This window comes from Zalophus californianus, chromosome 1 (genome assembly GCF_009762305.2).
Source record: "Zalophus californianus isolate mZalCal1 chromosome 1, mZalCal1.pri.v2, whole genome shotgun sequence".
Lineage (NCBI taxonomy): Eukaryota > Metazoa > Chordata > Mammalia > Carnivora > Otariidae > Zalophus > Zalophus californianus.
In genome coordinates, this window is record NC_045595.1 from 150,812,205 (window position 1) to 150,836,672 (window position 24,468).

The window sequence follows — 24,468 nt, forward strand, 5'->3', positions numbered from 1 at the left end:
CTATCCAAGTTTTCCATAATGGCAATCTTTAAATGAAGCATCTCAAACTAAGTGCGTAAAAGCAAAGTAATCTTTAAAGCTGCTAGGTTAAATGTTGTAATAATTTAAACATTTGAAGGTGGAGCATGCAACAAAAAAGGGCATGGTACAAAAAAGGACAGACCAACACAAGATGGAATAATTTCATCTTGTGATTTATGGGTCACCAATTATAAAAAACATAATACTAAATTTTATAAATGTGATACTATAATAAGTGCTCAGAAACTATAAAATAGAATGTGTTTGATTAACTGCTAGGTTTTGACCTCTCTATTCTTACAAAAAACCAATGGTAAGAGGAAAATATGGAACCCAGATTACCACTAATATTCTCAGAAATAATATGATCATCTGAATAAAAAATACTCATTCATTTGAACTTTTTATTCTTTTCAGTTAGGTAGACAGGTAGAACATAAACCTTAAATACTTCCTTTTGATAAGGAAGATAATAAGAAATACAAAACACAGTAAAAACCATAGTTCTCCTATTTGGTGGAATCAAATAGTAGAAATGGAAATAAATGAGAAAATCTAGAAAATGCCAAAACAGTATAGGAATTAGGTCTGAAAGTCAGATCTATATAATGTCATTCTCACTACCTTCTTAACCCTGAAGACTGCTTCAGATACATCAATCATCCATTATCCAATTTGTGGTTGGAAAGGTCTATATATAAGTATCACAAAGTAGGAAAGTGGATAAACAGGGAGAGGGGAAGTACAGAAAGTTTAGGGTATAATGTGGGAATCTGAAGGAGATATAAAGAGGTATTTAGAATCAGAAGTTACATCCTATCACTTTCTTCCAAACACACTGATACCACCTGTTGTACGTCAAGTCAAGGCACTGTATCTTCAGAGTTTATTTCTTTTGAAAGCATATACCTTACCATGTGGAATTGTGGTCTGGAAAGGACGACTTGGGCTTTTCAGGTTCCATAAGGTCAAGCTACCATCTGAATGGCTGCACATGAATTGTTTGCCCTCATGATGCCAATCAATTGAATGGATAGCCTAATGAAATAGCAATTAAAAACAAGTAGAGGGTGAAAAACGTTGATATGTTATAGCATTCTATATTCCAAAGGAAAAATATTCTGAGATAAAATTATTATAGCAACAATAGTTAAGAAACATACATAATTTTTCTAACCCAGATCATACTATCTTTGGCTTCAATCCTCTATAGGCTTATAGAAGACTATAAAAACTCATCTCCTGAGATAAAGAAAAGTTAAGTACATTTCATAATATCATTATAGCCTAGAACTTTTTGTTGTAAATTCTATGTCCTCCCTGTATCCTATATGATCCTTTGAAAAATTATTTATATAGAAGTAAAAGCAAGGTTATTGGAAGATAATTTCTGGAAAGGTAGAGGCTTACTTCCACTTAAAGTTGCCAATTTAAATAACAATTTACACTAAGAGCTACCAGCTGAGGGCTTACTATGTGCCAGACCCCTTGGCAAAGTACTGATATTAACTCTATTAATTTTACAAAGCAGGTATGATTTTTTCCAATTTGCACATGGTGAAATAGATCTACGGAAACTAATATATGTGCTCAGGTCACACAATTCAAAGCCAATGTTTATCTAACTACAAAACCCATATTCTCTATCATTTTACCATATTGCCCCTAACATATATTTTTAAATTAACTTGGCAATTTAGGGTTTAAGCAAAAAGATTCAAAGTTTTTTTATAAGTTTACTCTGAAGATGTGAATTACATAAAATTTAAAAGTAATTATTCCATTTTCATATATTGTTTTATTCCCAGTGGTAGCACAGTGCCTTGCATAAAGTAGATACTCAATATCTGTTGAATGAATAATTAATGTCATCACATATTTCCATACCTTGTATTCTTTCTAAATCATAAAGTTTATATGGCCTTTCAATAATGTGCTAATCACAATGAGAGAAGCCCTAGTAGACATAAAAGCTGAACAGATACATACAACATTACCCTTTACTTAAAGGAACTTTCAAAACTGCAAAATAGGGAAGACTGAAATAAATGAATATTAATTAATAATTGTTATTTTTTGGAACTTCTAACATTTAGTTTTTATATATATATACGATATACTAACCTAAGATATGTGTTTAAAACTATTATTTGTTTTCTAAATAAGAAGTATTATTAGAGTTACAGATAACTGATGGCTAGGGTAATCATTAGACATATCATAAAGGATGTAGGATATGAGCTGTACCTCAAGATAAGTAAGATTTAATTAAATGAAACAGATAACATGAAACCCTGGGCTTATGTTTTCTCTCACTCTGGTCTTTATTACTAGGTAAAGACTTTTTTTTTTTTTTTTTGCCAGGGTTCAGTAGAGACAGAAGGAAAACACTTGTCATCTTCTTTTTTGCTTATTCTCACTTTTGTAGGTGGCTCAAGGGAAATGCCACCTCAGGCTTCTTCTATGTGTTAACTTGATGAACTTAGTCAATTTAAAGTTCTCTCAGACTGCTTTGCTATGAATGGTGTGGGTAGAGAGAGAGTCTCCAGCCCTAACCCTTCTTCCTATCTTACTGAATTTCTACCTACTAGAGAAGACAAATAGAAAAATAACAGCTACAACACAAAAGCAAAGTAAGTACCATAAAACAAATATACTTATTGTACAAAAGAGTAAGCATATAAAACCAGCTTGTTATTAGAGAGTGTAAAACAGAGTATTACTGAAGAGTTGGTATTTGAATAGATTTAATGGATAACAATCCAATTCTTTTAATTTCATTATACCTTACCCCTTTCTTAAAAAACAACTTTAAGTGTTTATTAAAACAACAACAACAACAGACAAATACAATACAACTAATTCAGGAAGAATTTTAAAAGATAGAAAACAAAATATGGAAGATAAAACACTAGCTGGTTTAGTCAACTCAGAGTCTGTGATCAAGGTTCTCCAAAACAAAAAAGAGAAAGGAAACCTAAAAAGCTGGGTACCAATATGAAAAAAGGAAGAACAGCATCTAGTCAAGGAATTAAAGGCTATCCTCATATCAAACTCTGAGAGTTTTCTCTGTGAGAGATTATTTAGAAATATTGATGTAATAAAATAAAACTTTCACAGCTAATATGTAAATTCATGTAGTTATTTGTGAAAATTATCTTGTATTTACAAAACAAAACTTTCAATTCACCCATGGCTATTCAAGGGACTACTTTGGTAGTTGAAATAGTTTTACAGTGGCTAAAAAGTTAATAGGATTTTGATATGCAAAAGAGGAAAGAAGTGAGTTTATGGCGAGGAATTAGCTGGAGCAAAGGCTTGAAGGTAGGGAATAAATAATATGTTTAGGAGATAGTAATATGTCTGAAGTGTGAGGAGTGTATAGAAGGATACACTGCATTAAACTAAAGGGAAAAATAACATCAGGGCCTTGAATCTCATGTAAAGTAATAAAGCCTTTGTATTGCTGATAATTGGGAGCCATTCAAAGGTTCTGAGGTGGAGAATTACATGACCTATGGCTTAAAACGATAATCTTATTAGTGAAAGATATACTGAAAAGGTAAGATATCAGAGGAAAAGCAATTAGTAAAAAGGCTACCATAGTCTTTTAGGCAAAACATAACAACCTAGACTAGAACATTGAATGTGGGAATGAAAAAAGAGAAGAAATGAATGAGAGACAATATAAAAACAGAATTAAGAGACTATAAAACTGATAGCATATGATATATGGAGAAGAAAGGATCAAATATGACTCTGAGGATTACAAACGAATAAATAATCAAAATTTAAAAACTGAAAAGAGAACACAGAACAAGGTTTAGGTCTTTAAGTATAAATTCAGTGCCAATGAGATATTTATCTGGGCTTATGCAACAGATTTTTAGATACACAGATCAAGAGGTCAGGAGAAAGGTAAGGGTGAGAGATACAAGGATTTTAAATTTTATAGAATAAAAATATTTGAAATGATGGGAGAAGATATAAATATAAACTGGAGGTGAAATGAAGAGGGTGAAAACATAAAATCCTGAAGAGTATCTATAATTTAAAGGAAAGTAAGGAAAGAATCAGTGATAGAGAAAGGAAGGGTGAAAAATGAGGTAGAAAGACAAAAACAAGGCAAGAAACCATTTCAGGAAGGAGGGGCTGATGTAAAGACACAGGTTTAAGGAGGAACTTAAGACTATGAAGGGGTCACTATAGTAATCAAGAGATCTTTGATAACTTATTAGAAACCATTTCATAATAGTATTAAGAATTATTTCTAAATATGAGAGGTAAAGTGCTAAGGAAAGTTTTAAAAGTTTGGCAGTAAAATAATATATATAACTATCTCAATTAAAATGATAGGATATATAATTATGCATCAAAGTAAATAGATTATATGCATATATACATGTATAAGTCAATATTTAAAATTATTTCTAGGTATAAAGTAGGTATAGTGTAGTACTCGACTTACTTAAACATTGCTAATGCTTATTTAAACACTTCATTGCAAAATTATTTTTGCTCACTTTTTAAGGTTAGAAGTCTTTCTTCTACAGTGTTTTAGGTTAAAAAAACTAGTTGATTTATCATTTCCTCTGGATTTCCTTTTTAGATGACCTACTCTATTTCCAACTGGCTAAATACTCAGATAATATTTGTACTCTTATCTAGCTACTAGTTTTGAGAGAGGAATCTAATATCATCTTTGTACTTTGTATATTTAATAAAAGAAAAATCTAGCTTAGCTCCCCAGGACCTTCTTTCCTTATGATTCAAGATGCCCTAGAAGTTCATCACAAAGAGCATAATTGTAAGACATGACATGCCAGACAGTATTTTTCACCAGTCATGACCAAATTACCCAGTTGCTATATCTTTTGCCCCTGAACTCTTTGTCACTACAAGAAGTATCTTATATACACCATAAAATCTTAGTTTGTCATAACTATTAAGAAATGAATTGGGGGTGTGTATAGCTATGAGATACCCAAAGGCATATATCTTTAAGCACCAAAACTGAAAAATTCAACTGTTATGAGGGGATGGGAGGTAGCACACAAAGAAATGTGTTGTTTTTTAAAAATTTTTTCTTTCTATTTATATCAGTGTTGCCTTAAATTCTGCATTCTTGGGCGCCTGGGTGGCTCAGTTGGTTAAGCGACTGCCTTCAGCTCAGGTCATGATCCTGGAGTCCCGGGATCGAGTCCCGCATCGGGCTCCCTGCTCGGCGGGGAGTCTGCTTCTCCCTCTGACCCTCTTCCCTCTCGTGCTCTCTCTCTCTCTCATTCTCTCTCTCTCAAATAAATAAATAAAATCTTTAAAAAAAAAATTCTGCATTCTTCTCATATAAGTGCAGGTGTACCAGATAATGATTATTGACTGTATTTTCTTCCTATCTCTCCCCACTCCACCATTTTTTTAAAAATTTTATTTATTTATTTATTTGAGAGAGAGAGAGAGAGAGCACGAGAGGGGAGAGGGTCAGAGGGAGAAGCAGACTCCCCACTGAGCAGGGAGCCCGATGCGGGACTCGATCCCGGGACTCCAGGATCATGACCTGAGCCAAAGGCAGTCGCTTAACCAACTGAGCCACCCAGGCGCCCCCTACTCCACCATTTTTAAAATTGAATTTAGAGCTTACATGACCAACTTTATTCCCAAAACTATAAGAGGTAATTACCCTTTTTCACTTTTTGCCCCAGGCTATCTTCACATTAACTTCTTCTGAAGGGGGATATCCTTAATGGCCTAGAATCAACCTTTGAACAACTAAAGTAAAAACCTAACCAAATCTCAACTATGTACAATAAAACTCACTTTAAGATCTTACCCTTCTTATTAAGTATTACTATTTACAAAACCAATCTTTATTCTGAGATAAGGCCTTTCAAACTGACCTCTTAAAATTTCTGCCACAGAAAAAGAATTTTCTAAGAAAGGTGTGAATAATGTTTTAGAGATCTTAAGGATAATGAGGCAAGACATAATAACCATGTAACCTAATGGAAGGAAAAGGATAAGTAATAAGCATCGACGTATATTAAGATGCCAAAAAGGGCCCAAAAATAGTCAATCAAGGCAGAATTCTCATTCAGGAGAACGATCCAGAGTTGGAACTTGGGCAAATGCCAACACGCAGTATGAGACACTAGGTCAGACCCAGTTACTCAATGATAAAAATATTGGTAATATACAAAGCTTACAAGTAGAAAACAGGCACAAAGTCTCTTTTCAATAATAGTCTTTTCAAATATTTCAGTAGAAGTCACTTACCTCATCATAATAAACTCTTAGTTCTGCTCTTTTAGATTTCAAGTCCCAGAATACTACAGTACCATTTTCATAACCTATCAGCAGCTGGAAAACATTAGAATAATCATTTTTATAATTCTAACATTAATTTTAACTTTCTCTGAATGAAGTTTAATGTTAATACAATAAACTAAAATCATATCACATAATACAATTTTATTTAGAATGCCAATTTTTCCAGAACCGGAATATAGATTTCCTACATTTAAAAAAATGGCAAATAAACTCTACTTCAATAAATATTTACCAATGAAATTGTCCTTATTCCCAATTTCCAAGAGAAATTGAGGAAACATGTATATATATATATATATATATATATATATACATATATATATATGAACACAAAAATAAATAAGAAAAATTGGAACAAAAGAAAAATGGGATAGAAAATGAAGATGAAATAAAGGATGAAATGGGATAAGTTTAATAACCAATGTATATGCAGTTCAGTCCTATGCACTTAAAAAGTATAGCCACAAATTTGGCTTCTAATTTCTTTATATCAAGTCCTATTTTCTCTTTGACTTATGTCCGTATTTTAAACTGGTGATTTATGAACCCTTAGAAGTTCACAAGGTATTCTAGAGATTCACATCATTAAAAATGGTTGATATTTATAAATCAATACATAAGACAACAAAATACATGGTTTCATTTTAAAATAGAAGTATTTGAGAACAGATAATGATTAATAGATAATCATATTCAAGACTCAGTGAAATACTGCTAGCCATGCTGATGATTTTTATTATCATATAATTCTGAGTTACTATTTGGAAATATATTTTGTTAAACTTACTCTATCATTAGTTTAAAAAAACAGAAAGGATAAAAAGAGGCCAGTATTCAAATAATAATATTGCCCATGAATCTGCCTTCAGATGATTTTCTTGAAAATCATCTTTAGTAGTATTTCTGTGATGAAAATTCTTATACTGTGCCTAAAAATGTTTCAATAATTCCAAAACACTAGTGGTAAAAATAGAAAATAGAGTGGTGGTTATAAGCTACTCCTATACAGCATCCTGAGACCTAATCACTTACCTCAACATTTTATAACAGAACACAAAAAAAATGACAAAACTAAATGAGCTAGTTTTAACAGGAAATTTAAAAATTTCAACAGGTCATGAAATCAATGTATACTTTTGAAGCTATAACATATTTAAAGATTTTATTTCTATTATTTTTTATCATTATTTTTTAACTAAAAATTTTTTGAGTATAGTTGATCTAGAATGCTATATTAGTTTCGGGTGTACAACATAGTGATTCAGCTTCTATGTTATTCTATGCTCACCACAAGTGTAGCCACCATCTGTCACCATACAACTTTATTATAGTATCATTGACTATATTCCCTATGCTGTGCCTTTTATTCCTGGGACTTACTCATTCCATAACTGGAAGCCTGTATCTCCCACTCCCCATTACCCATTTTGCCCATTCCCTACCCCTTTCCCCTCTGGCAACCATCAACTGTTCTCTGTACTTATAGATTCTGTTTTTTGTTTATTCATTTGGTTTTCTTAGATTCCACATATGAAAATAATATTTGTCTTTCCTAATCTGATTTATTTCACTTAGCATAATACCCTACTGGTCTATCCATGTTGTCACAAATGTAACAGTCTCCTTTTTTATGACTGCATAATGTTTCATTGTGTATATACACCACATCTTCCTTATCCTTTTGTCTATTGATGGACACTTAGGCTGCTTCCATATCTTGGCTATTGTCAATAATATTGCAATAAACATAGGGGTGCATATATCTTTTTTGAATTAGTGTTTTCATGGGTTTTTTTGGGGGGGGTAAATATCCAGGGGTGGAATTATTGAATCATATGGTATTTCTTTTTTTTTTTAAGATTTTATTTATTTATTTGAGAGAGAGAATGAGATAGAGAGAGAGAACATGAGGGGGGGAGGGCCAGAGGAAGAAGCAGGCTCCCCACTGAGCAGGGAGCCCGATGCAGGACTCGATTCCGGGACTCCAGGATCATGACCTGAGCCGAAGGCAGTGGCTTAACCAATTGAGCCACCCAGGTGCCCCTATGGTATTTCTATTTTTAATTTTCAATGGCAACCTACTGAATGGGAGAAGATATTTGCAAAAGATATATCTGATAAGGGGCTAATATCCAAAATATATAAAGAACTTATACAACTCAACACCAAAAAACAACCTGATAAGGGGTGCCTGGGTGGCTCAGTTGGTTAAGTGCCTGCCTTCGGCTCAGGTCATGATCTTAGGGTCTTGGGATTGAGCCCCACATCAGGCTCCCTGCTCAGCGGGGTGTCTGCTTCTCCCTCTCCCTTTGCCCCTCCCCACTGCACATGCTCTCTCTCTCTCTCAAATAAAATCTTTTTTTTTAAAAGCACAATAATTTGGGGGTGGAGTCTTTTGGGTTTTCCACTTAAAGTATCATGTCATCTGCGAAGAGAGAGAGTTTGACTTCTTCTTCGCCAATTTGGATACCTTTTATTTCTTTTTGTTGTCTGATTGCTGTTGCTAAGACTTCCAGTACTATGTTGAACAATAGTGGCAAGAGTGGGCATCCTTGTCGTGTTCCTGATCTTAAGGGAAAAGGTCTCAACTTTTCCCCATTGAGGATGATATTTGCTGCGGGTTTTTCATAAATGGATTTTATGAAATTGAGGAATGTCCCCTCTATCCCTATACTATGAAGAGTTTTAATCAGGAAAGGATGCTGTATTTTGTCAAATGCTTTTTCTGCATCAATTGAGAGGACCATATGGTTCTTCTCTCTCCTCTTATTAATGTGTTCTATCACATTGATTGATTTGCAAATGTTGAACCACCCTTGCATCCCAGGGATAAATCTCACTTGGTCATGGTGGATGATCCTTTTAATGTAGTGTTGGATAAAAAGCTTCTGCACAGCAAAGGAAACAGTCAACAAAACAAAGTGGCAACCCACAGAATGGGAGAAGATTTTTGCAAATGACACTACAGACAAAGGGCTGATATCCAAGATCTATAAAGAACTTCTCAAACTCAACACCCCAAAAAAACAATCAAATCAAAAAATGGGCAGAAGACATGAAAAGGCACTTCTCTGAAGAAGACATACAAATACTAACAGACACATGAAAAAGTGTTCATCATCATTAGCCATCAGGGAAATTCAAATCAAAACCACATTGAGATACCACCTTACACCAGTTAGAATGGCAAAAATTGACAAGGCAAGAAACAACAAATGTTGGAGAGGTTGTGGAGAAAGGGGAACCCTCCTACACTGTTGGTGGAAATGCAAGTTGGTACAGCCACTTTGGAAAACAGTGTGGAGATGCCTCAAAAAATTAAAAATAGAGCTACCCTATGACCCAGCAATTGCACTCCTGAGTATTTACCCCAAAGACACAGATGTAGTGAAAAGAAGGGCCATATGCACCCCAATGTTCATAGCAGCAATGTCCACAATAGCCAAACTGTGGAAAGAGTCGAGATGCCCTTCAACAGATGAATGGATAAAGAAGATGTAGTCCATATAAAAAGGAATATTACTCAGCCATAAGAAAGATGAATACCCAACTTTTATATCAACATGGATGGAACTGGAGGAGATTATGCTAAGTGAAATAAGTCAAGCAGAGAAAGTCAATTGTCATATGGTTTCACTTATTTGTGGAACATAAGGAATAGCATGGAGCACATTAGGATCAGGAAGGGAAAAATGAAGGGGGAGAAATCGGAGGGGAAGACAACCCATGAGATACTATGGACTCCAAGAAACAAACTGAGTGTTTTAGAGGGGAGGGTGTTGGGGGGATGGGTTAGCCTGGTGATGGGTATTAAGGAGGGCACATATTGCATGGAGCATTGAGTGCTATATGCAAATGATAAATCATGGAACACTACATCAAAAACTAATGATGTACTGTATGGTGACTAACATAATAAAATAAAAAAAGAATTAAATAGGGCGCCTGGGTGGTTCAGTTGGTTAAGCGACTGCCTTCAGCTCAGGTCATGATCCTGGAGTCCCAGGATCAAGTCCCGCATCAGGCTCCCTGCTCAGTGGGGAGTCTGCTTCTCCCTCTGACCCTCCTCTCATGCTCTCTCTCTCAAATAAATAAAATCTAAAAAAAAAAAAAAGAATTAAATAAAAATTTAAAAAGCACAATAATCTGATTAAAAATGGGCAGAGGACCTAAATAGACATTTTCCCAAAAAAGACATACAGATGGCCAACAGACACATGATAAGGTACACAACATCACTAATCACCAGGGAAATGCAAATCAAAACTACAATAAGATATCACTTTACACCTGTCAGAATGGCTAAAATAAAAAAAAGGTTTCATTATTAAATCACATATAATAAATTTGAAAATTGATTTGACAAAAAAAATTGAGCTTCTTTACATACTAAATTAAATGGCCTAATAACTTGCTAAATTGAAAAAGTCAAAATTAAGTGTAAACTTTAAAAATATTTGTTAAAATAAAATTTATATAACATCATAAATACTGTACTATTATGCATTTTAACTTCAAATCAGCTCTTTTTTACATACTAGAGAAAATGATGTATCATTAAACCAATTCCTATGGAATCCAGGGAAAGATGTGTAAGTCTAAAAAGTTTGCTAAGTTTCACTTAGCAAGAGAATGAATAATATGACCTTTCAAAATTTGAGCCCTAAGATGTAATGAAATAAAAATCTAAAATCCTATTATATTTTTTCATAGAAACATCTGAAAGATAGAAGTTGTTTTGTTTATGAAACATTACTAGCAATAACCACAGTAAATAACAAAATATAAACTACCTAACCTCAAAATGTCATACACTATTGAGATAACTATACAATATTATGATATAGGAAGTATGAGAAAATTTTAGAATCATTTAGAGAATTGAGAAAGAGAAAAGAAGCTCCTGATATCCAGGAGACATCTGACAAGGTCACTCTGTGACCATGATTAAGACAAAAACAAGATCACTCTGCAATCATGTCTGACCACACCAAAACATGAGTATCACCTAGGTCGCAAAAATATATATTACTTATGTTTTTATATAATTATATATTATACTCATATTATATATATATATAATTTCAAAAATTTATCTCTCACAATAGAATTCAAGTATTGTGAAGGCAAAGAAGTAAGGTGACTTCCTAATTACTATATCATCAGGACCTGGAACAGTATCTGAAGAAAATAGGTATCTGATAAATATCTGTGAAATTAATTATTAAATACCACAAAATCAAAATCACAGATACTATATTCCCTAAAATCTATGAAGTAATATTTGAAGTCATTAACAAAAATATTTTGGGAACTAAAAGCTATACTTCAAAGTAATTATGGTCAAAGAAGAAATTATAAGTAAAAGTATGAAACAGAACTGAACAAGAATGCCTTATATTAAAACTTGTGGGATATAGATTTAGCTTCATCAAGAGGGAAATTTATTATTTTATAAATGCATATGAAAAGAAGAAAAATTTTTTTAAATAAATTTCTTTTATCAGGAATAGGTGTTTTTTAATAAATATGTTTGTTGAAGAATACATAGAGAAAAGCACACAAATTATAGATGTCTTTAATGAATTATGAAGTTGAATATACCTGTGAAACTACTACCTGGGTCAAAAAATATAATAGAAAAACAAGAAATAAAAAAAATACAAGATACACAGAAGCCTATTTTATACCCTTAACCAATCAACATTCCCATCTTCCTTTTATCCTCTTTTCTAAAAGTAACTACAGCCTTCTAACTATAGGTTATTGGTATCTGTTTTTGAATTTTATATGAGTGGAATTATACATTTATCCTTTTATACAATTATCCTTTTCTGTCCTGCTCCTATTTCTAAACATGGTATTTATAGCAGTAATTCATTCACTTTTATTATTGTAATAGTATTTCATTGTTTGAGTATGACAATACCACAATTTATTCATTTTCCAGGTTATATAATAGCATTACTATGAACAAATTTGTATATGTCTTCTAGAGAATATATATATGAGTTTCTGTCAGGTATATACTGATTCATGGAGTAAGGGTATGTTTAACTTTAACAGATAACTGCCAAGCAATTTTCCAAAGTGGTTGTACCAATTTTGATTTCAATAAGCTGCATATCAAAGCTCCAATTCCTTTTCATCTTTTCTTAATAACTAATATTGTTAATGGCTGTACAGTGTTAAATAGGAGTATGATAGGCATCTTTGTCTCATTTCAGAATGCAGGAGTAAAGCTAATTAATTCATCATTAAGGAGGATATTTTCATAGTTCTGGGTAAATAAAGTTCAAATTAACAAAGTTCCTTTCTTATAGTGTAACAAGAAATTTTTATCACAAAGGGAAGTTGATTTTTATCAAATACTTTTCTATCTTACTGTCATATACTTTTTTCTCCATATTTGTAAATATGAAAATTCCATTGATTTTTTTAAATTTTTTATTTAAATTCAAATAAAATTTAAATTTAAATTGCATACAGTGCAATATTGGTTTGGGGAGTAGAATTCAGTGATCCATCACTTACATACAATATCTAGTGCTCATCATAACAAGTGCCCTCCTTCATAGCTATCATCCATCTAGCCCATCTCCCCACACCACCTCCCTCTATCAACCCTCAGTTTATTCTTTTTTGTTAAGAGTCTCATGGTTTCTTTCACTCTCTCTCTCTTTTGTTTGTTGGGAGATTTTTTTTTTTATTACTGATTCAATTTCTTTGCTTGTTATCCATCTGTTCAAATTTTCTACTTCTTCTTGTTTCAGTTTTGGTAGTTTGTATGTTTCTAGGAATTTATCCATTTCTGTATGTTTCTAGGAATTTATCTGTTTCTTCCAGATTGCCCAATTTGTTGGCATATAATTTTTCCTAATATTCTCTTGTAATTGTATTTCTGTGGTGTTGTTTGTGATTTCTCCTATTTTATTGGTGATTTTATTTATTTGAGTCCTTTCTCTTTTCTTTTTGATAAGTCTGGCTAGGGGTTTATCCATTTTAGTGATTCATTTGAAGAACCAGCTCTTAGTTTTGTTGATATGTTCTACTCATTTTTTTTGTTTATACATCATTTATTTCTGCTCTAATATTTATTATTTCTCCTCTTCTGCTGGATTTAGGCTTTATTTACTGTTCCTTTTCTAGCTCCTTTAGGTGTAAGGTTAGGTTGTATATTTGAGACTTTTCTTGCTTCTTGAGGTAAGGCCTGTATTGCAACATACTTCCCTCTTAGGACTGCCATTGCTGCATCCCAAGATAGTTGTGTTTTCATTTTCATTTGTTTCCATGTACTTTTTTATTTGATCTTAAATATCCCGGTTAACCCATTCTGTAGTAGGATGTTCTTTAACCCTCATGTATTTGTGGTCTTTCCAAATTTTCTTGTGGTTGACTTCAAGTTTCATAGTGTTGTTGTCTGAAAATATGCATAGTATAATCGCAATCTTTTTGTACTTGTTGAGGCCTAATTTGTGACCCAGTAGGTGATCTATTCTAGAGAATGTTCCATGTGCCCTCGAAAAGAATGTGTATTCTGCTGCTTTAGGATGAAATGCTCTGAATATATCTGTTAAGTCCATCTGATCCAGTGTGTCATTCAAAGCATTGTTTCCTTGTTGATTTTCTGCTTAGATGATCTGTCCATTGATGTAAGTGGGGTGTTAAAGTCCCCTACTATTACTGTATTATTATCAATGAGTTTCTTTATGCTGATTATTAATTGATTTATATATTTGGATGCTCCCAAGGTGGGGGCATAAATATTTACAATATTATCCATCTTCTTGATGGATAGACCCCTTGTGATATAATGCCCTTCCTTGTCTCTTGTTACATACAGTTTTTGTTTTAAAATCTAGTTTGTCTGATGTAAGTATGGCTACTCCAGCTTTCTTCTGATGTCCATTTGCATGATTGGTGGCTTTCTATCCCCTCACTTTCCATCTGCAGGTGTTTTTAGGTCTAAAATGAATCACTTTAGGCAGCATATAGGTAGATCTTGTTTTTTTTATCCATTCTAATACCCTATGTCTTTTGTTTAGAGCATTTAGTCCATTTACATTCAGAGTGGTTACTGAAAGATATGAATTTAGTGCCAATGTTTTACCTGTAAAGTTGGTGTTCCTGATGATTTTCTCTGCTCCTTTCTAGTCTTTGTTGCTCTTGGTCTTTTTTTCCCTCACTCAAAGAGTCCCCCTTATTATTTCTTGCAGGGCTGGTTTAGTGTTCACGAACTCCTTTAGTTTTTTGCTTGTCTGGGAAACTCTTTATCTCTCCTATTCTGAATGACAGCCTTGCTGGATAAAGTATTCTTGGCTACATATTTTTCCCATTCAGCACACTGAATATATCCACTGATTTTGAAAAGTTAAAACAATTTTGTATTCCTGGGATGAATGCAAAGTGGTTGTATTCCTTTTTGTCTTCTCTTTGATTCCTTTTTTTTTTTTTTTAGATTTTATTTATTTATTTGACAGAGAGAGACACAGCGAGAGAGGGAACACAAGCAGGGGGAGTGGGAGAGGGAGAAGCAAGCTTCCTGCCAAGCAGGGAGCCCGATGTGGGGCTCGATCCCAGGACCCTGGGATCATGACCTGAGCCGAAGGCAGATGCTTAACAACTGAGCCACCTAGGCGCCCCTTCTCTTTGATTCTTGATCAGACTTGCCAAAGATGCATCTGTTTTATCAGTATTTTTAAAAAGATTTATTTATTTTAGAGAGAGAGAGAGAGTACATGGGGGGAGGGGCAGCGGGAGAGGGATGGGAAGTAGACTCCCCACTGAGCATGGAGCCCGATACAGGGCTTGATCTCTTGACCCTGAGATCATGACCTAAGCTGAAACCAAGAGTTGGACACTTAACTGACTGAGTCACCCAGGTGCCCCAGTTTTATTAGTATTCTTACATAATTAAGTTTTGTTTTTGCTAATATACTATATGTTTCTTTTCTATTTCTTTTAATTTTTGCTCTCATTATTTTATATTAGAATTCTCTAGAGAAATAGAACCAATAGGATGTATCTATACAGAAAGAAATTCATTATAAGGAATTGGCTCATGGGATTACAAAGGCTATTTCCTGGATCTGCAGGACTAGCTGGCAAGCTGGAAACCCAGAAAACCAATAATGTAGTTCTAGTCTGAGTCTAAAGGCATAAGAACTAGAAGAATCAATGGTGTAATCCCAATCTGAAGGCCACCAGGCTCCAGATCCAGGAAGAGTTGATGTTTCAGTTCAAGCCCAGAGACAGGAAAAAGTTGAAGTCCCAATCAGCCTATCTTAACTTGAAAGAAGGTCAGCCTTTTTGTCCTATTCAGGCAACTGATTAGATGAGGCCCACCCACATTATGGAGAGCAATCTACTTTACTCAGTCTACTATTTAAATGTTAATCTCATCCAGAACATCCTCATAGAAACACCCAGAATAATATTTGAACAAATCTCTGGGCACTGCACAGTTCAGGTCATGTTAACACATAAAATTAACCATCACATCTTTATTATCTTTCTTCTAGTTTCTTTGAGTTTAGTTCAGTATTTTTCTATTTTTACACTAAGATCATTGATTTACAGCTTTCCTTCATTTAAAAAAAAATCTTAACAAAAGCTCTATACTTCCTTCTAAGCACAGCTTTAGCTACATTCCACAAGTTTTTGACATATCATAGTTCTATTGTAATTTAACTTAAAATATATTCTAACTTCGATACTGATTTCTTCTTTGACATAAGTTATGCAGAAGTGTAGTGCTTAATTACTAAGCATTTAGGAGATTTCCTACTTATATTTTATTAACAATCTTGCTAAATTCTCCCGGTTAGAGAATGTATTGAACATTATAATCCCAAGAAATTTATTGAAACAGGATTTATTGCTCAACAAATGTACAATTTTGGTAAATACACCATGTACACTAGAAGATAATGTATGGTATGCAGGTGTTGGGTGTAATGTACTATATATGTCAATTATGTTGGTTAATCATGTTCAGATTTTCTTTAACCTCACTAATTACTTCTTTATTTGCTTACTTTTGTTTCTTATGTTTGTGGTGGAATTAGAAAGTGGAACCTTTGGCAAATGATTTGATCTTAAAGGTGGAACGCTAAAGAAGAGGAGCAGTGCCCTTATGAAAGAGACTCTAGAAAGCTCTCTTTCCCTTTTTACTGTGTGAAGACACTGTGAAGAAGGCCATCTAGAATCTGGACCCTCATTGGACAGCAAATCTGCTAGTGCCTTAATCTTACTCTTTCCAGCCTCAGAACTATGAGAAATAAATATTGTTTAAGCCATCCAGTCTATGGTATTTTTGTTATAGCAACCTGAACTAAGGCATCTACTTTGTCTGATATTACTATAGCTATATCAGTTTTTTGTTTATTTGTTTTTGCTTAGGGTATACATGCTATATCTTTTCCTATCCTTTTACATTCAACTTTTCTATAACCTTAAGATTAAAAATGTGTCTCTTGTAACAACATATCATTATTTTAACATAGTCTGAAAATTACTATCTTTGCCTATTTATTTACATTTAATATAACTGCTGTCATACTTTAGAGCATATCTATCTACTTATTTTATATTTGCCCGATCTGTTTAATGTCATTTTTTTCCTTTTTTGTTTTCTTTTGGGTTAATAATTTTTTGTTATCTCAGTTCCCTATTAACTTATCCATTATACATATATTTATTATTCTTTATTACCCACATGAATATAAAATGTTTTTATGACTTATCAAACTGAAGCTATAAGGACCTTGGAACTTTGATTCAACAGATTTTACCCCCACTTTTGACTATTTTTAACTTAAATGTATATTATTTTTCAATGTATTATACTCCCAGAAGTAATTACTATTTTTATAAAATATTCCCTAGATTTACCCATAATTGTTCTTTATTCCTCCTACATCTCTGTTCTCTTATAATCAATTTCATTCCCATAGAGAATTATAGTTTTTTCATTAGAGCAGATTTGCTATTTATTATTGCAAATTATGTTAAGTTGCTATAATTTCATGATATGCTTTTTAAGGGTATTTTTGTAGAGCATAGAATTTTTTTCTGTAGGTGCTTTTCTCTGTCAGTACCTTGACATGATCACTCAATTGTCCTCATTTCCCATTTTTCTATTAATATGTCTGCTGTTAGTCTTTTTTTTTTCCTATACTCTGCTTTTAAGATTATTATCTTTGTCTTTGATATGCCTAGGTGAAATTTACTTTTGTTAAGCTTGCTTTGAGTCTGTAGTGTATCTTAGATTCTGGTATCTGTCATCAGTTTGAAAAATTATCATCCCTTCATTCTTCAAATATTGCTGTTGTCACATTTTCTTTTTTCTTCCTCCAAGACTCTAATTACATATATATTCCACATTTCATTATGTCCAAAATGCTCTTCATCCTTTTGGCTTACCATGCTTTCATTTGGATATTTTCTTCTGACCTATCTCTCAGGTCACTAATTCTCTCTTCATCTATTTATAACCAGTTATTTTGTTTTCTGTTATACTTTTCATTTTTCTGCTGAAACCACCATCATTTTTATTTATTAAACATTTCAATCACACTTATTTTAAAGTCCACATTTGGTAACTGCTATTTGAATTTCCTGTTGGTCTATCTCTACTATCTGTTCTCTTGGTTTCTGGTGAATTCTGATCATTTTATATACCATGTTATTTTTACTTTCAGTATAGAGGATAAGTATGGGAGAAATGTAGTGATAAATAAAGGCTCTGGGTGATGTTTTCTTCTCCCATAAAGAATTTATGATTTTATCAGTCAGCTAGATTAAGGCAGACCAACTTAATCCCAAAAAGGATTCAGATAATGTTAAGAAAAATTTCAGTTATTTAAAGGACTAGTTTATTTCCAGTTCAACCTTATTTGTAGGGTATATCCCTTTGGAGCCACACTGAAAGCTTGGAGTGATTATCAGAGACTTTTATTTTTGGCTTGCCCTGAACTCCTTTTCTCATCCACACTACTCTTCTGTGCCCTAAAACTGCAGAAAATTCTGCTTAGCCTCTCAGCCAATAACTTTGTTTGGTTACTCAATATCTTAACATTCTTTTCAAATAGGAAAATCCCTAGAAAGGAAAATTGTGGGAAGTGTTTCTGGGTTTCTTTCTGTGGAATCAAAAGCTTACAAATCTTCACTGCCTTGGACACTCTCTGGTGCCCTCAAATAGATTTTCAAAAATATTTTGTCCAGATTTTGTAGTTCTCCCAGTGGGAGGACTGATCTGAAATAGGATAGTCTTCCATTGTCAAAAGTGGAAATACTGTGGATGTTGAACGGTATTCAAAGACATTTTCAGCATCAATGGAGATGATCATAATTTTTTTCTTTAGATCTGTTAATCACAAACTGTATTGATGGATTTTCTCATAGTATCTATCCTTGCAACCCTTGAATAAAACATCATTTATCAGCGTTTGTTTTTGAATATGCTTTTGGAGACTGTGTCCTATAGGATATTTTATTTAAGACTTTTCCATTGGTATTAATAAATTCAATAAATCCATGTTTTCCTCTGTGAAAATTTTTTTCAGCCTTAGTTGTAACTTATAAAATAAAAACAATTTTAATATTTTCCTTTCTTAAACTACTCAGAGCGGGGGTTGGTAAACTTTTTCTCTAAAGGGACAGACAGTAAATATTTTACACTTTCCAGACTATACAATCTCAAAAAAACAAAAATAAAAACAACTTATTTACACTAATAGGAAATAGGCCAGATTAGTCCCACAGGCCACAGTGGCAACCCCTGCTTTAGAATAGTTGATGTAGCATTGTATTATAATAGTACTTAAAAATTTAGTAAAATTTCCCTGTAAAACTATTTGGGTCTGGTACTTTTATTTGTGCATAGTAATTAAATAACTTCTTCATTTTCTTAAACTTTCTGTCTCTATTGGTGTCAATGATGATAAATTTATTTCCCTGGGAAATTACCAATTTTACCTATGATTTTAAATGTATCTCCTAGAGTTGTGTAAAATAATTTAATTTGGATGTTTAAAAATTTCCTTAGTTTTAGTATATTTCTTCTTGTTTTGTGTGTCATTTGTGTAACTTTGTTTTCCCCTATTTTTCTTCATCAGGCCAGATAGTAGTTTGAATATTTTGTTTATGCTCTATGCAAAGAACCAGCATATTGATTAATTTAGAAGACAGCTTAAAAACAGGAAAACTCCCTAAGTTCCACTTTTATCTTTATACTTCCTTCCTGCTTCCTTTTGCTTTATTTTCTTGTTCTTTTTCTAGCTTTTTTGTTTCATATTGAATTTATTTAAATTTCTAACTTTTATTCACATTAAGTATTAAATACTATGTATTATTTTATAATTGTTTTAATTATATTTCATAGAAATTACATTTCATATTTCATATGTAGTATTACAATATTGTTAATTTTTATATATTCTTCAATTTTGGTTTGTATTTTCTATTTGAAAATTTTTATTTTCAAATTTATTTAATGAGAGTCTTTAAATTTCCAAGTGGAAAGGAATTTTTGCTTTCAGATTTTTTATTATTGTGTTTCACTCTCTATATGAAATGTACAATCAATTACATTGCTTGGGGATCAAGGATTTTTCTTCATCAGATCACTCAAGATCACCCCTAAGTGGAGATGTAATTGAGTAGTAGTCAGTGTCTAGCTAATACCAACCAATCATCTGACATGTGAGGCAAGCCTAAATTCTGTCCTCCATCAGTTGGTTTTAGGTATTCGACCTCCACCACATGAGACCATATATATGGGTTGAGTGAAAGGCATTGTTGCAACAGATGGAATTCTAGGACCTCCATTTATCTAATTATGCCTTTTAGACAACTGAAGGCTGATTTCCTGAATAAACCACTTCGACTATAAAATGGTTTGTCAGTTCCCTCACCCATTTGTATGACTCAATGAGTATTATAAAATCTAATTCATAATGGACAGCTCAGGTTACATTGTCATTGGTGTCCCATGGTTAGGTGTTCAATCTCTACAGGAGCTCATTAGCATACCAGGAGTTGCTTTGAAAATGGAGAATAGCTGTTGTGACTTCCTTATTGGGCTTTCCAACAGACCATTCTTATCTACCAGATACATTAAGCTCCATCAGATCTGCTAGATCATAGGCACCAAGTGATAAGGGGGTCTGCAAAGCAGCTTGGACTTAGTGAAGAGCCTTTTCATCTCTAGGTCCCACTTAAAACCAGCAGACTTTTTGGATAATCTTAAAAAATGATTTGAAACAGTAATTTTGAAGACATTGTATACTATTATCTAAATCCAAAACCATCAAATGATATGACACTTTCTTAGCAAAGAGAAGTACAAAAGCTTATGTTTTACCTTAGAGGAGATACCCCTGCATGCCCTAGACCATTAAACTTTCAAAATCATCACATATAAGACAACGTTCTAGATCTTTATGGAATCTTCTTCCCACCCTCTGACACGAATCTTGTTAGCTACAGAGGTACTTGCCCCTTTTTGCTCACCAGATCCAATTAGTATTATATAATAAAGAAAATGAACTAGTATCCTTTCTAAAGAATGTCAAGATAATCAAGTTTCCTTAGAACTATGACAGAATATAAAAAATAACAGTCCTGGGAAAAAATTATGAACTTATACTGCTTTCCCTTTCTATAGAAACAAGCTGCTTTTGATCTTCTCTGCTGATATAATGAGAAAAAAAGAGTTCACTAAATCATTGTTTATCAGGAGACAGCCTGATATTGATCTGCATCTCTAGAAGTATCAAGAGCAAAGCAGCTGTCATTGGGGCAATCACTTGGTTAATTTTACAGTGGTCTACCAACACCAAGATCAATCCATCTTGTTTTATGCAGAGCCCAGACAATGGAATTCAACAAGGATCTACTATTGCATCATTCAAGTCTAATTGTGCTAATCTCTGCAACTCCCCCAGAAATACATCCTGGCTTTTATTTATACTCATGGCAAGGAGAGACAAGTTTTAGGAGTTTCCATTTGTCTCTTCCAATTGTAATGGCTCTAATTCCAATGTCAGAAAACCAGTAAGAGAATTATGCCAGCTTCTGTGCATATCTATACAGATTATACAATTGTGGTGTAAAATAACTGGGTGAGTCTGAATACCCATTGGCCTCCTGTGAGATACACTTGGGTCAAAACATCATTTATCACCTAGTTACAAAGTTCCATATGCCATGACTCTAACTGGAGGATCACGCTTTTTGGATCTTTTGGTATTAATGACTGCTCCAACCCTATGGTTAACAGTACTAGAAAAGTAAACAGTTACTTCTGCAAATGACCACAGATGCTTCCATAACTACTATATGTACTTATGGAAGCACTTCAGGGTCCTTTCTCAGAGGCAACTGGCCTCTCCCTTTCTATCAGTGGGCTCTAGATCTGTGAGCTGGCTTCTATCTGGAAACCTGATGAAGTGCTGTGAATTTCCTCTTTGGTGGTCAATGTCAAGAGCTGATTTCTTTTCTGATTATGCAAATCAAACAACATTCACCTAATTTTGCTCCTAGAAACAGCATGATACATTAGCTATTACCATAGATTTCTGCATTGCCATCCAGGCTTACTGCTTGTTATGGTAATTATGTTCATATTGTCAGATGGTCGAATATTACCATCTGGCCTCTACCAATCCATGATATTTAATCCCCATAGATACTATGGAGCCTGGATCTCTGCCATCATCTGTTACTGTCAACAAAAGCCAAAAAAGGGACAACCCCTACCAAACTTCTCAAATATGCTTGTACTCATCTTTCCCGAGCACTCCTTATTAGGTTAAGTGAAGACAATGTCCTTAAGAACCCTCTAGGAGGTCAGGAGGTGAGATGCTGGGACAAATATAATATATCCATTTTAATGTTTTCATCTCCCTGTTTTCTGACCCCTTCTTTTATACTGTACCAAAAAATCCTAGCCTCTGTACTTTATTTACCATATACCTTTGTTGAGTCCATCTTCAAGGGGCCATCCCAACAAATGATTAGGACCAGATCCAGGTGTCCTTTCTCAGAGCATTGTCTCAAATCATGGTTGAGTGCCCCCATGTAAATGAACTCTCCTCTATGTAACCCGTATGATCAAACCCTTAAAAAACATTCTTAAACACTTGATGTACTGTTAGTATTATCCAGGTCCTAAATTCATTTGATGAGGAGAGGGTTTCTTCCTGGAGGAAAACTTAAACTTATATTTTAGGCTGTGCTGAAATCTGAGATCTGATTCTGGTTATTGGCCTGATGGTAATGGAATTGAAGGTTGATCTTGTGAGGGTAAACAAACATCATCAGGCAAGAAAACTACCTCATTTCATTGGTCATTTACAGTCTTCTAGAAAAGGAGAAACCATTTTCTGGAAATAGTGCAAGAGGTACTTCTGCTGGCCAGGAAGTTTCAAGGAAATTGGAGAGGGTGGGTTTTATAATATTTTCAGGCTTATATACACAAATTTCTGTATCTCAGGTATAGTGGCTGAATAATGTCCCCACAGAGTCTCAAAATGTGCCCTTATTTGGAAATTGAGTCTTTACAGATGTAATTTGTTAAGAATTTTGAGATGAGGTGTGCCTGGCTGGCTCAGTCAGTGAAGCATGAGACTTCTGATCTCAGGGTTGTAAGTCTGAACCCCACGCTGGGTGGAGAGATTACTTAAAAATAAAATCTTAAAAAAATAAGAGATGAAATCATGCTTGATTTAGGGTAGGCCCTAAACCAATGACTGGGGTCCTTGTAAAAGAAGAGAGGACATAGAGACATAGAGAAGAAGGTCATGCGAAGACAGAGGAAGACTGGAGTTATGCTGCCACAAAACAAGGGACATTAGGAGCCACCAGAAGCTGGAAAAGGCAAGGAAGGAGTCTCTCCTGGAGCCCTGAGAGGGAGGATGGCCTGACCAAGATCTTGATTTTGGACTTCCAGCCTCCAAACAGAAATAATAAATTTCTCTTGTTTGAAGTCACCCAGTATTAGAATTTTGTTTTGGCCATGCTAGGAATTGAATATACCAAGAGTCAGGGTCACATTCTTTTCTTATCAGGGCTTTGACTTTTATCAAACTATGTATTTATCTCTTTATAAACAGGCCTATTTGTAGCACAGTCTGCCCTGGAGCTGCAGGAAGAGTTCCTTTAAAGCTTCCTTAAAGAGCCTCTGACATGCCTTAAATCAATAATTAACTGTTCTGAGTTAATCATATTATTTTCATACAGTCTCCAGTGACTTGGTAGGCAAAATAATGCCCACCAAAGATGTCTATGCCCTAATATAAATATATTAAATAATATAACATATTACCTTAAATGACAAAAAAAAAAGAAAAAAGACTTCTCAGTTGTAATTAAGATTTGTTGAGATGAGGAGAGTATCCTGGATTATCCCAGTAGGCCCAATCAAATCACGAGTCCCTAAGAGTGGAGAACCTCTCCCAGCTATGGTTAAAAAGAGATGCTATGTTATCTTTAAAGATGGAGGAAGGGAGTTACAAACCTAGAAATGTGTACAGTTTATAAAAGCTGAAAAAGGCAAGAAAATAGATTCTCTTCTAGAGCTACCAGACAGGAGTGCAACCCTGTCAAAAATCTTGATTTTTAGCTCAGTCAGACCTGTATTGGACTTCTGGCCTACAAAACTGTAAGATAATACATTTGTGTTGTTTCAAACTACTAAATTTGTTATAATTTATATCAGAATAGAAAATAATACAAGTGGCATCAAAGGAAGCTGTTTTTTTCCATCATCATTAAAATCACCATTGTCCTTTATCAGTTAAACACCATAGTACTTGATCTCCAATTGTCTTACCTTTCCATCAGTCCCTTTCCCAATTAATCATAGGAGGTTATTTAAGTAATTGTGATGTCACTGCATGATAATACCACTTCACTTGGCACCTTCCATGGGTTCTTTAATTTTAAATAGGAGACAATTCAAGTCCAAAGTCCCATCCTGAGGGTCTACAATTTAGAACAGGAGTCAGCAAACTTTTTTTGTAAAGGGCTAGATAGTAAATATTTTAGGCTTTGCAGGCTTTATAGCTCTGTCACAACTGCTTGGCTTTGTTGTTGTAGTTAGAAAGCAGCCACAGACAG

General features: G+C 33.8%; 1 protein-coding gene across 1 annotated transcript in view; it reads right to left on the reverse strand.

Moving 5' to 3' along the window:
* STXBP5L (syntaxin binding protein 5 like) overlaps positions 1–24,468 on the reverse strand; it is a 406,674-nt gene that overhangs the window by 195,208 nt on the left and 186,998 nt on the right. Inside the window, exons 8-9 of the mRNA XM_027586273.2 lie at positions 6,292–6,375; positions 936–1,059 (exon numbers count right to left, since the gene is read on the reverse strand). Coding sequence (XP_027442074.1) covers positions 936–1,059; positions 6,292–6,375 — 208 coding nt within the window. The remainder of the gene's footprint in view (positions 1–935; positions 1,060–6,291; positions 6,376–24,468) is intronic.